Source organism: Diabrotica virgifera, chromosome 5, assembly GCF_917563875.1.
Source record: "Diabrotica virgifera virgifera chromosome 5, PGI_DIABVI_V3a".
NCBI lineage: Eukaryota > Metazoa > Arthropoda > Insecta > Coleoptera > Chrysomelidae > Diabrotica > Diabrotica virgifera.
In genome coordinates, this window is record NC_065447.1 from 251173890 (window position 1) to 251188427 (window position 14538).

The following is a 14538-nucleotide window of genomic DNA, read 5'->3' on the forward strand; positions in this document are numbered from 1 at the left end:
GCAGATACAACAATAAATTAGACTCTCATCGAGCAGGGAAACATCGTGAGATATTTTTAAAAGCCAATAGACTAAGATGGGCAGGCCACGTAGTACGCAGTGATGACGACAGACTGATTAGCAATGTGTTTTGGGAAAGACCAGACGGCCTAGAAAAAAGTGGAAAATGCAGTCAGAGGATACCTGGAGAAGATGGAAGTGAGACCATGGGAAATAGTAGTACAGGATCGGAACCAATGGAAGACAATAGTAAACGCAGCAAACACGCAGCAAAGACTCACGAAGAGTAGTAAAACCCAAAGCTGACTAACCACAATTACTACATGTGATTATTTTGATAAGATACAATAATCAATTATTAATCTTACGGTTTCCAATATTAGGAAGGTTCGCCCGTTTCTGAACTAAAGGGGTGGTTTCTGGGGATTGCTTAGGTTTGGAATATGTCGGTTTGTGAGCTTGATAGATTCGGACTTATTTGATTTGGTTTGTAAGGTTTGAGGTTGTTGGAATAAGGTTTTATGAATTTGGGATTTCCGAATTTAGGTTTTTCATTGTAACATACATATAATCATACAATCATATAAAAAATAATATATCTATAAAAACTCAACGATATTTAAAAGATTAAGACTTATGCTTTAGAATGGTTTCTAGAGGAAAAATTATATTACAATGCTGCACAACCGCAAAAACGGCAAAAAACGGCTATTTATACACATTTAGCTTAGATTATCTCAGCAGAAACCAGAACCAGTTTGCCAATTTGGAGCACAGCTTAGAATTCAGCGCACAAAAAACCTTCTAAAAACTATATTCTGATCTCTAGATCCGAATATTCTTCAAATTTTGTCGACCTATGTTATTTGCACATTTCTATGTCAATAGGAAATTATAAAAATAAACTCATAAAAAAATTATGAACAACAATGTTTACAAAAGATACGAGAAGAAGATAAAGGACATCAAGAATTTAACATATTCTTCCAGGTATCTTTTTATGATACATCTGGTTACACTTCATTTGCTTACCACAAATAAAAAAAACAAGAAAGTAAACCAGTGATTTGTCAAATGATTAACCCTGTACCGAGCCATTCATTCTTCAAGCTGAACCATTCAAGCGAAGCGTTACTTTACAAAATCATTAACTATAAATATCTAATTAAGACCTATTATACCTTAGTTCTTAGTTCCTCTCGGTGATCACAACAAACATGGTCAAAAAGTTGTCTGCGCTTTTTTTACTTCCTCTGGTCCTCTGCGAGGATGCATCTAGGCAGCCGATGTATAAATACAGGTATGTGTACAATATAAAAAATTAATAGATTATTTTCATTAGATTTATTGGATTTACAATATTGAAACAAAATGGAAGAAAAAATTTTCTAACAGTGTCTCACGTATTTCAAATCTCTATCTATCTATGTAGCTCTTGTTATCCATTTTAGAACGTAGGCCTCCCCTTTTTGTCTCCATTTGTGTCTGTCTTGGGCTAACTTCATCCATCTGGGACCGGCTTGCCTCTTCAAGTCATCAACCCATATCATTTGTGATCTTCCTCTACTTCTTTTTTATTTGTATGGACTCCAGTGTAGTATTTCCTTGTTCTTTCCACCTATCGTCTCTGTGTCTGATATTGTGCCCCGCAAATTTCCATTTAAATTCGGCTACTTTTTCTCTCATATTCTTCAACTTTGTAATATTTCGAATCCACTCGTTTCATTTGTTGTCCTTCAAGCGTATATTATGCACCGTATGTATTTCCATTGCTCTCTGTGTTTTATAAGTTTAACTATATTATTTTTTGTTAGTGCCCAAGTTTGCGGTCCATACGTGATTACAGGTGACACACTGGTTGAAGATTTTAGACTTAAGATGTATTTCGAATGACTGTCTGTTTAATGTACAGGTACAGGTCTTTTTCTATACTTAAAGTTTAGCTTTATCGCATTTCTTAATGTATCGCAATATATTCAAAAGAAGAATCATGTTCTACGGAAGCATTCTAATATGCAAGTAAATACTAAATTTTCTCCTGCACATTTGAGCTCAAAATACAGTAGTCTAATTTTAATCTTCATTCCACGGTTTTGGCATTAATTTGTTACCTACCTGTTCTGACATTAACAATCTTTTCAATAACTTCTTCTTTCTATCCCATTGCAGTTTAGCATTTGTTTAGTTGGTATATTTTCATTCATTCTGTTTATAATATTGCCAATTTGTTCAGTATTTTTTATTTTCTCTTCTTCTTCTTAACATGCCATATACCAAAGTGCGTAGGCGACTATCTCATTCATTACTAAGGTTCTGTCCATTCCTTAATATTCCTTAAACAGGATAGTTGTTTGCGGCCCACCCCTCTCGTACCTTCGATCTTCCCTTGTAGGATTAACTGTGGTATTTCATATTTTGCTCCTCTTAATATGTGCCCAAGGTTTCAATCTTACGTTTCTTAATTAATCCAAAGAGTTCTCTTTCCATGCCGGCTCTCTTAAGAACGTCATCGTTTCGAACTCTATCCACCCACGCTATGCGCATCATTCTTCTCAATGACCACATTTCAAATACTTCAAGTTTGTTGATTGATGTTCCTTTCAAAGTCCACATTTGCCATAAAGCAAGATGGACCTATGTGGCACTTTTTATTTTATTTTCTAATCGATCGGTATTCAATTGTTGTCTTATTTCTTAATTTCTGTCTATTAAGTCCTGTGCACTGACAAGCTTTTTAAGAACAAGAGAAGCATGGAAAACAGTAAAAACGTTGAGAACAAACAGAAAATACGCGAGTAGAATAGATTTAATAGAAGAAATATTTTGGGTCGAACAATACTCACAACTTCTGACTGAAACAAGACCGCAATTCATGAACACCATTACATATACAACAGCATACAGTCCCGGATTAAGAATCTTGAGGCCCTTAGGCAGCTCAAGCTATGAGGCCCCTTAAGAAAGCTAGGATTTCTCCTAGGAAGGAATGACTGAAGCAGGAATAAATTGTTTTCCCTGCAAGTATTGAAGCTGGGCTATAAAATATTTGAACTCCTCTAGTTCATCTTCAAGTTCAGATTCAATATCATCAGGATAGTTTTAATGTAGTTTTTAAGCACACTCCTTTATTTTAGTATCACTCAATTTCGGAAAACTACACAAAAGACCAAATACTGAGTTCACTGACCCGTACACTGTCAACCGACGACTCAGCTCAGTAATTAGCTTATCGAACATTGGTAGACACGTTTCAACTTTTAACTTTGGTCCACCCTGTAGAAAAACTTCATTGGAATTAGTATCATCGAAATGTACTTTTCTTGCTCGCTTTCGTTTACTCGCGTCGGAATATGTAGAGTATTGTAGATCACAGGTCTTCTGCTCGTAGTAAGCAATATTATCTATTTGGAATTTTAAGAACTCCAAAAATGAATTTAGAGGCTGAACTGCAGTTTTAAGTTCAATCTCTTCTCTCTGTAATGATTTACTGACAGCGTTGGTGCGTTCTAAAATTGTTGCTCAAAACTCATTCATGGTGAATGTTTCTTATTTTGACATTTCTTTCAACAAACACTTAGCCTCATGGACTGCTTCAGCTTTCTGATTAGTGTCTTCAGCAAGAGTATGAAGAGCAGATTTGAAAGCGTGTTGCAATCTTTAGACAAAGGTCTTGCTGCATGTGCCCTTGCAGTCCATATTGTGCTCTTGTTCTTTTAAGGACTAGATCGTGGCGAATGAGATCGCTTAGTGGAGTTGCATTTAAGCATTTGATCATAACTTCCCAACGGTGGGTAGAGTCTGAAAAAAAGTTGTACATGGACTGAACAAACCCAAAATACGATATTCCATTTGAGGGAGAATACGTCAGCCAATCTCTTTTAATTTTTGTTCCACTGATAAGTTTTCGAAAAACCATAGATTGTGCAAAAATCTTGTAATGCTTTCAAAATTTCTTTTTGATGCTGAAACACGTCCATCAAGGTTTTTACATTCTGAAGACCTTTCTCAATCCAAAATTTTCTTACTTCTTCAGTTATTATATTCCGTAACTCTATGTCGTTTTCCGAATTTAGGACCCAATTTATCTTTACCTTCAACTTCTAACTAAGTTTCGGTTTCTGGTTCTTTAACTTCTTGAACTGGAATAGAACTGTCGTTACATGTTTTTTCATCTTTTTCAGCTACGGAAGCTATATTTCCCTCAGTTATTTCTGTTTTATCATGTGCATTTTCATTGGTTGCAGCTTCACTAGCTATAGTCTGGGCTGGTTATCGGAGAATAGGCCATTTTTGGGAAAAGTTATTTACCAGCAATTTTATTGCTGGAATCGAATCTTATGATTGTATATATTAATAATATAGATATGCAAAGTCCGCAGATAGTGTGCTACTTTTTTTATAAACAAAATGGCGCCCGAAAATCGTGTTTTTTTTTCAATTTTTGCTCTATAACTCCAAAGATTTTAAGTTTAGACCAAAAACACTCAAATAAAAATTCACCGCAATTAAATTCTGCATAGAGACGTGTTTTTTCCGATTTACTTCGACGTAAACTTTCCCCGGAAAAGCGGGTTTTTCCAACAAAATCTTTAATTTTCAACTAAACTTTTAAATAAGTAGTTGTTAATCAATAATTAAATAACTTGGTAACGTAAAAGCACTTTCCGTATATATTGAAATTCCAGAAGCCGATGGAAACTGAATGAACAGTTTAGCAACAATTGAAATGTTAATTAAAAATTTACGATCGCTATAATAACGACAATAATTATGATGCATAAGAATAACTATGATTTTTTCGTAAAAAGATACTATACCTATCTAGTGTACTTTACAGAATTGAAATTGGACTATTTAAGCGGCCTCAGGAATATTTTAAAGTTATAAACAATTTTTTGACTTAAAATCAAATAGAATATCTCGGGAAATATTAAACTAAATTAAATTGTGAAAACGGTATTCGAAAGACAGCGGCAGGACACTTCTTTTAAAAGAAAAAAAGTTTACTTATGACGAGTGGTTCCTGAGATACAACCGGTCAAAGTTGACCGAAATTTACGGCAAAGATCTAAACAATAGGATCATAATTTTCAAACCATCACCTTTTTATTTTTGTCCTCTTTCTCCACACCAATTTTTATATCTCTAAGTTTAGTTGAAAATTAAAGATTTTGTTGGAAAAACCCGCTTTCTCCGGGGAAAGTTTTCGTCGAAGTAAATCGGAAAAAACAAGTCTCTATGCAGAATTTAATTGCGGTGAACTTTTATTTGGGTGTTTTTGGTCTAAAGTTAAAATATTTGGAGTTATAGAGCAAAAATGGAAAAAAACACGATTTTTGGGCGCCATTTTGTTTATAAAAAAAGTAGCACACTATCTGCGGACTTTGCATATCTATATTATTAATACACCCAATAATTAGATTCGATTCCAGCAATAAAATTGCTGGTAAATAACTTTTCCTTTTATTTTGCTAATTAGCCCAGAGTACTATGGATTTCGGTGTGAAACTGAGTTTAAATAAGTTTTGCTTCTGTTTTAGATCTTGCTTAAGGATCTTTTCTTTCTCTTGCTTTTTCTTGTGTTTTTCTGCTCCATTCTCGGATCTTCTTTTCTTATTTCCATCTGTAGTACCTACTGTTCCTTCTACCAAAGGGCATTCATTAGCGATTTATTCTCACAACGTAGACTTTCTACGTGAACAAAAGTATGTATTGTAATGTAGTTTTATACGCCCACCATCACCTTTATGGTATTGGGCGATATTTTAATTTTTTAACATAATATGATTTAAAGTTTTTATTTAATTTTTATTATTATTTTTTCGTTTTGGGCCCTGCGAGGCCCCCTTTGGGCCTTTGGTGCCGAGGCCCCAAGGCAACTGCCTACTTTGCCTAATGGTTAATCCGGCACTGACAGCATATGAAGTGAAATACGATGAAGACGATGAAAAAACAGTGAAGGAAGTCGAAGTTTACTAAAAAATCGAAAAGCCTGCAGACCACAAGGTATACCGAACGATTTACTAAAACACAGTCCACAAGTATTTTGAGAATTAGGTACTTGACTTACCACCGGTGTAGACAAAGCACATATTAATATCTACAAAAAAAAAAGAGAAAGAGAGCATTGTTTAAACTACAGGGGACAAGTCTCATAAATTCACTCTTAAGACAATATGGAAAAATATTGAAAATAATTTTTGTATTTTGAATATATCTGAATCCTAAAGGAAATCTAAATGCCAAAATAAACTTATTTTTAAGTAAAATTGTAACTTATTCCCAATAAAAATTAAGATTTCACAAGAAAAAATATTAAGATATCACAAGACAATTTCACTTAGAAGTATTAGTCCTGTCGCCAGGGGGGGTACAACGGCCTCGTTAATTCAGATGGACTTACCCAAATTTTTTTTATGTATTTTGACCCGTAGAACACGAATTTTTTGGGTAACAGTTGATCCGGATGTCGATAAGATTGTTATAGACCAAGAACTTGAGGAATCAAATAACAGCGATTTTTGGCAAAACAAAACAATATTTTGTATTTTTTGGGTCATTTTAAGCAAAAAATATTTCTACAAGTTTTTTAGTAGGATGCACAGTTTTCGAGATAAACGCGGTTGAACTTTCAAAAAATCGAAAAACTGCAATTTTTAAACCCGAATAACTTTTGATTAAAAAATAAAATAGCAATTCTGCTTAGCGCCTTTGAAAGTTCAAGTCAAATTATGTCGGTTTTGATTATTTGCATTGCTAAAAATTTATTGTGTTATTGCTAAACAAAGCTACAAACAACTAGTGCGTGAGTGATGTTTCTATGATTTCTCATTTAAAATCGAACGAGTAGGTAGAATAGGTACTAGTGCAATCAAGACTATTTCTACGTTACATGCGTTAAAACGCATGTAAAAGCACGGGAAACCCTACGTGTTTATAGCTTTGTTAAACAATAAAAAAATAAATTTTTACCAATGCAAATAATCAAAACCGATATAATTTGACTTAAACTTTCAAATGCGGTAAGCAGACTTGCTATTTTATTTTTTAATCAAAAGTTATTCGGGTTCAAAAATTGCAATTTTTCGATTTTTTTAAAGTTCAACCGCGTTTATCTCGAAAACTGTGCATCCTACGAAAAAACTTGTAGAAATATTTTTTACTTAAAATGGCCCAAAAAATACAAAATATTGTTTTGTTTTGCCAAAAATCGCTGTTATTTGATTCCTCAAGTTCTTGGTCTATAACAATCTTATCGACATCCGGATCAACTGTTACCCAAAAAATTCGTGTTCTACGGGTAAAAATACATAAAAAAAACTTGAGTAAGTCCATCTGAATTAACGAGGCCGTTGTACCCCCCCTGGCGACAGGACTATATTATTGTGACACCAAAAACTTTTTGTCGAATTCCCAGTACCATCCAAATGTCAACATGTTCACGAATCACATTCAGACGTCAGATCATTTATTATACCTCCTTTAATAAAAAAATCATACTCGAGCTGCATTATTAATTGTCATTAATTATTTTTATTTTATCTTATTCAACTACTAGGTATGAAACAGAAGATGTAATGAAGACAGCTGCTTCCACGGTACCTGTAAGAGGCTATCACGTGGTGGAAGGAGGCTATTACCCTTCTGAGCCTGAAGTTGGTGGTTTTGGATTTGGAGGAGCAGGATTTGGTGCAGGTCCAGCAGGATATGGGTAAGTCTAAATTTATAATATAGCTTATTTTATCTTCATCTTCAAATTCCATCTTCTGTCGAAGGTTGGAAATCATCATGGCTCTGCAGACCCCATTGACTGCTCTCTAAATAATGCTGCACTACTGCATTCAAATCTTTTCCTCAAGTTCTTAAGCAAGGATATTGATACATAATAAGTCCTAATTGCTAATTCGTTCGTTTTTTGATAGCTAATATTATTTCCGCCTCATTTACTATCCTTCTAGTTACTTCCACGTTTGACATTCTATTAATCCATGATATTCGTAGGATTCTTCTGTAACATCAAAATTCAAAGATGACCGACTTATCAGATGCACTTGTTTTAGTGTTTACGCTTCCATCCCATTAAGAGGAATAGAAGCGGTTTCATGACATCTCGTAACGCGACAGTTCGTAACCGGACAACTGGTAACGGACAATTCGTAGCAGCGACAGTTTGTAACGGCGACACTTCGTAACTATACAAATTCGTAACGGACAATTCGTAACGTGCAAATTGAATTATTCTGTTTATTTTTGTTAACGTGGAAACTAAATGTTATTACAATTATAAATGAAATTAGGTTTATCAATTTAACGAATCAGTATCAGGATAAACATTTTTAAGGCATTTCATATTTCGTGTTTCAGAATACATATAATAAAAGTATTTAAACCAAGTATTAAAGTATTAAAGGCCATCTCTCGTATCAACTATAACCGTTGATTGAATACCCCAACGCTATAACCAATCACAAGGTTTATTATAATAACAGGTAATTATAATCTTTCCTTTACAAAATGTTTACTAGAAAATTGTGAATGTCTAAAGACGGTTGTTGGCTTAAATATTTCACGAATTACTTCATTATTCCTTTGTCTAGGTATATGCAAATTTAAGGAACAATAAGAGGGATAAACTTGTAAAAATATTGTTAAAAGTTTGTATGTATTTAAATATTTGTTTGTTTTTAAAGACATTTAATATAGGTATTCTAAAACACGAAACATAAAATGTGTTAAACATGTTTATTCCGGTACTGATTCGTTAAATTAATAAACATAATTTTAATTATAACTATAATAACAGTTAGTTTCCACGTTAACAAAAATAAACAGAATAATTCAATTTGGACGTTACGAATTGTCCGACACGAATTTGTATAGTTACAAACTGTCGCCGTTACGAACTGTCGCGTTACGAGATGTCTGGTCACGCATTGAAGCATCCATAGGCATAGTTCTAACCTATGGCAACAAAGAAACTTCATAATGAATGATGCAAATTTTATCGTTTTATTATTATAACCAGTTTTTATTACAGAAAATTAATTAATGTTATACAGCTCACATAAAAAGCTTTGTAAAATATAATTCCTACTTTGGCTTTTCTTTGTTTGTATGTATATCTGAACATATTTGAATTTTTATTTAAGTTATTTTTTTTCAGTGGACATGAATTCTTAAGTCCAAAGTTAGCTGCCAGCCAGGTAGTCCCAATAGGAGCAACATTTGGGGGACAACTAATTCCGAAATACACTCAAACTGGCTTTCTAGGTGCCGGAACAGGTTTTGGAGGTCTTAACGGAGGATTACAAGCAGGATACCAGGGAGGACTACAAGGAGGATATCAGGGAGGATTACAAGGAGGATTGCAAAGTGGGTTACAAGGAGGATTACAAGGAGGATTACAAGGAGGATTACAAGGAAGTGGATTACAAGGTGGTTTGCAAGGAGGTCTTGGTCTTCACCATCACATTCCCCACCACATAGGAGGTCAGCAACTAGCCAAAGAAGAATTTAGTGGTGGAAAAAAGAGCGAAAATGGCGAGAAATACGAAAAGAGTGAAGGTAAACAAGGCGAGGAAGCTAATCATGGAAAATCAGGGTACGTTAAAGGAGAAGTTGCAGCTAAAGATGTTAAAGGCGACTCTGGATTTTATACTAACGTTGATGGTGAGAAAAAAGTGTATGAAGATGGAAAAGAATATCAAGGAGGACAGCATTACAATAAAGAAGGTAATGTTTAAGTGGTTATGGTTGTGTATCTATATAGTAAGAAAGATTTTGTACATATTTTGTAGGTAAAAGTGGTGAAGAAAAAACAGCTAAACAAGGTCACAAAAAAGGTCATAAAATCAAAAGTTTTAAGAACTCACATCACAAGGACGAATCTGGAAAATCGGAAGAGTATTATGATGAAGCCCATGATGAAGGTGGTAATTATGCTTTCAATGGTCAAACTGGTAGTTTTGGAGAAAAAGCAGCATCAGAGTTTAAAGGTAAATTTTAAGCTTTAGTTTATATATAATAGATATATCCCAAAAGTGTTTAACCTGCTACAATCTACTGATGAATTTACTATATTTCACCATTAAGTAGGATGAAAGCTGCTTCTTTCTTTCATGATTAATTATGCATCTTTCCATTGTGGTCTGTGCTCCTTGTCCCAGGCATATTTGCATATCTGAGATTCTCTATTCTTGATGTATGTTTCATGCTCGTTTATCCTGACATTTAGTGGTCTCGCGGTTTCTCCCACATAGAAATTGTTGTATTCAAAAGGTATTTCATAGGTGCAGTCCTTTGATCTTTCTTGTGTGTTGCTAAACTTAATCTTGGACAGTACAAAGCTCAGTGTCTTGGTTTGATGTTATACTTATTTTCTATCACTTTCAATTTTTCTGATAAGCTCAGAAGTGGCAATTTATAGGGAACTGTAGTTGTAACTAACTGTAATGTCTTTTGAAAGGTTTAAACGAATCTTTTAAACGGAATTTTTACTAATTGATGGATTCGACCGTTACTTGATGGAAGTTCATTTTATCTAACAATAAAACCCTGAAAACGTTTGTTTTCTATACTTCCACAAAATTTATTACAACTATGTGACTACAGCTGTTTCGGCAGAGTGCCTTTGTCAAGTGATATAGTTTACAATGTGTTTGCCTTTTTAAGTCTTTAACTGAAGAGGTTGAGGAGTGGGGAGCTGTTTGTCTCGAGTTGGTCACTCAGAATTATATCTGTATTTTTCAGTTTATTAATTTCCATAGATTCTAAAAAAGATAGCTTAAGGTCTTTATTTTGGATATGCAGAATTTTAAACTCTTCATTGAAAGAATGATTATGATCTAGAAGGTGAAGTGCGTATGTAGAAGTGTCTGATTTTCTATTGTTGAAAGCCCTTTTGTGTTCTGCTATCCGTTTGTCAAAAGTTCTGCCAGTTTGACCGATGTACGTTTTCGGACAGTCACCACAAGTTAGTTTGTACACACCACTCTGTAGTTGCTTTCTCTTTCGGCTTTTATTGTTCTTAATATATTTGCTTAAGTTGTTGTTAGTTCTAAAAGCTGGTGTTATTCCTTTCTTTTTTATGTATCTGGCTATTTTTGTTGTTATCTTGCCAGTATATGTGAGAGAGCAGAAGGTACTGGGTTCTTTCTGTGGTGGTGGATCCACTAATTTCAGGGCTTTCTTATGGAGTTTTTGGTTTAAAATTTTGTTCGTTATAGCCGTTGTTTATTGATATTTGTTTAATGATGTTTAGTTCTATCTCGAAGTTATTTTCTGTCATGGGAATTTCTGTCAGTCTATGTATCAAGCTATGGTAGGCTGCTAATTTGTGTTGTGTAGGATGGGATGATTAATTGTGTATAGTTGTGTCAGTATGGGTAGGTTTATGATATACGGAGAACTCATGTTTGTTGTGTAGTCTGGTAATCGTTACATCTAGAAAGTTTATGGAGTTATTCTGTTCTGTTTCTATTGTAAACTCAATATTACTATGAAGTGAATTAATGTATGATAGAAATTGGTCAAGTTGTCTGTTAGTTCTTTCTGTTTGGAATTTTTACTGTTTTCTATTTTGTATATTCAAGCAATAAAACGTTTTTTTATAACCGACCTTTTAGTGAAAATGGAACGATGAAAAAGTACAGGTGTGTGCTTTATGACTTACAGTTACTTATTCAAAAGAAATAAAGATATTTTAAGGACAGGCTAAAACCTTTCATCGCTATGCAGGTGTCAGATCAGGGTATTGGGAAAATAGAGAAACTGGTCTTTAGGTGTATATTGAAACCAAATTCTGTCAGTTAACAGCTAGTATTTTGTCAGTTAAGCCACTTACTTCCATTCGTTATTTTGCTCTTGGTTATTTTCATCTTCGATATTTCGTTGTATCGGTCTATTAAATGCCATTTTGTTTTTTTTTTTTTCTTAGGTGGCAACCAAGATTCAAAATACAACTCGGCCGAGGCTAAAAAAGAAGGCCACTTCGAAAATAAACATTCCGTGGACAAAGTTGAAGGAGACCAAGGAAAATACGGCCAAAACAAATTCGCCGGAAACGAAGCCATATTCGGGTACAAAAATGGAGCTGATGAACAAAGTCTTCTTGGTCACCAAGAATCTAGCAAACTGTACAAGGCTCATCCTTTTATTGTTCCATTTTATGAGCCTTAAATGGCAGAAAAGGTTGTGGGGATATAGAGGGAAATTGGGAAAATTGCTGACCTGAAATATGGAGTTATATTATACACGTTTATCCTGCTAAGGCTATCGTGGAATAAAATGTTTAAAACTGTCCCTGCACCATTTAGCCCACTAATGCTTTCGATAAAGCATACAATAACATGGCTTCATACAAGTTTTTAGCATCCCAAAGGTTATAGAACATCGTGAATCGTGAAAAGGAGTTTTTGCGACTTAATTTTCCTTTAAAAAATATGAAAAAATCAGTTATTTTGTATTCAAAAGATACATCTGCTTGAAAGTTTTTCAGATTTTTTAAAGCAAAATAACAGCAACAAAAATATAATCGCAAAAAGCTTTTTTCTCGATTCAAAAAGTTCTATGGCCTCTGGAAAGCTAAAAAATTGTATGAAGGTATGTTTTTATATGCTTTATTGAAAGCATTATATTATTAGTCGCTGGGCTGATCGGTGCGGGGGCAGTTTTGTCATCTTATCCCGCTATAGCCTTTATGTTAAATCGTTAGGTTCAAAACGTTTTGTGTAACATTTTCGAATTTTTTATGGAAACTTAAAACATCAATTTCTAATATATCCTTTATTGTGAATGTTTACATTTTGCCATTTTGTGTTTTGAATTGTTTTCTAATATTTAATAATTTATTTTTTAGTTATTTAAGATATCTTTTAGAATGACTGCCGATAAAATTTGTTGACGATTGAGCTTGTATATGGTATATTCTGTTTGTTTTTATGTTTTTGTAATAAATGCTGTTGCGTTAAAATGCGAGTTTTTATTAGATAATAATAACATACATCAGTGAACACAATTGGAGGACACAACTGGAAACAAGTGGCGCAGAATATAAAACACTGGATTGAATTGGGGGATGCCTATGTCCAAGTTGGATTACTGAAGGTTGAAAAAGAAGAAGAATCGGTGAACAGGAAAATTCAGACCTTTTCATAACTGAAGGGGCAGGAGACGATTGCGCCGAAGGTGCCTGCTATAATCCAGTCTCGCTAAAGAGTCCTTATTTACTAACTTACTCCGTGGAGTTACAACCCTTCGTGGGTTTTATCCCACTCGACAACATGCCCGTATTCTTCTCTGACTTAAGCAACCTCCACCGAGTTCTCCACGCCCATAGCTTTTAGGTCACCTGCTATATTATCTCGCCACCAGAGTAGAAGACCTTCACGTGGTCTTCTTCCAGTTGGGACTTCCATCCATACCAAGCTTACTGCTCTTTTGTCAGAATGTCTTCTGAGGTGTCCTGCTCATTGGAGTCTGCTGGACTTTACTTCTTATTATTATGTTGGCGTCTGGATATGTTCTTTGAGCTCTTTGTTAGTTCTTTTCCTATATTGTCCTTCTGCTTCATCAAGCACAGGCTAAAAGATCTTCCTTAAGATTTTCGTTTCCCAAACACGTACTCTCTCTTCGTTTATCTTTGTTATTGTCCATGTTTCGCTGCCATACATCACTAGGTCGTATGATTGTTTTATATAGTTGTATCTTTGTACGTCTTTCTATTCAGAGCCTAAATATTAGAAAAATGTGTTGAAACGTGAAAGGTTCTTTACTATTTTATTAGGAAATAAGCCACAATTTAAGTTGGAAATGAAATTTATTGACGTTTCGACGTCCAACTTAAATTGTAGTTTATTTCTCAATAAAATAGTAAATTGCATAAGATGTCACAAAGAAATAGCTTCAGAACAATAATATGAAACTTTCTTCATAGTATAATTTGGTGGAAGATGTTCAGTATCATTAGGGATGCTATTGACATACTTGGCAAAACGTCAGAAAAGAAGTTTGAGAATAAAGAGGTTTGGTAGTGGTCAAACGAAGTTCAAGAAAAAAAAAAGAGAAGAGAAAATTATATCAATACCGACTGTCAAAAAAATAGGTCGGATACAGATCTTCAAAACCGTACGATACCCAAATAGGAAGCGAAAGTAGCAAAAACTAAAGCAGAAGCGTTTACAAAAATATAAACCATCAAACTGATACCTACCAGGGAAGGAGAAACAAAGATATATAAAATAGCCAAACATAGAGCAAAGAAAGCAAAATATTTTAATCAGATTATGTATTACGTATCCGACATGAAAATAATAAAATACTAAATTTGACAAAAACCAGTTGAGTTAACGAAGGGAGTAACAGTAATGGTCACCAAAATAACAAACGCAGAAGTGGTTCAAAAAATAAAAAAAGAAGAAACAGTTGGGACAGTTGATATTTCTGGGGAAGTGTGTAGAGCATTAGGAGAGACAGGAACAAGTTAGCTAACAGGTTTATTATTTAGTAGAAGAATCATCGAACTTGGATACGAATACCAGT

At 34.2% G+C, this 14538-nt stretch overlaps 1 protein-coding gene across 1 annotated transcript; it reads left to right on the plus strand.

Annotated features, from left to right (window-relative positions):
- The first annotated feature begins 1184 nt into the window (after window positions 1-1184).
- Window positions 1185-12970, plus strand: LOC114338066 (keratin, type I cytoskeletal 9-like). The gene is made up of 5 exons (XM_028288652.2): window positions 1185-1300; window positions 7559-7711; window positions 9164-9732; window positions 9798-9995; window positions 11936-12970. The coding sequence occupies exons 1-5, from the start codon at window positions 1218-1220 to the stop codon at window positions 12175-12177; spliced, it is 1245 nt and encodes a 414-aa protein (XP_028144453.1). The 5' UTR covers window positions 1185-1217; the 3' UTR covers window positions 12178-12970.
- Window positions 12971-14538: the final 1568 nt, after the last annotated feature.

Bases quoted from the DNA above. Each gene is read 5' to 3' on its own strand.
- LOC114338066 (XM_028288652.2), top strand. From the start codon at position 1,218: ATGGTCAAAAAGTTGTCTGCGCTTTTTTTACTTCCTCTGGTCCTCTGC. The intron at 1,301-7,558 runs GTATGTGTACAA...TTCAACTACTAG, and splicing joins CAGCCGATGTATAAATACAG to GTATGAAACAGAAGATGTAA. The intron at 7,712-9,163 runs GTAAGTCTAAAT...ATTTTTTTTCAG, and splicing joins GCAGGTCCAGCAGGATATGG to TGGACATGAATTCTTAAGTC.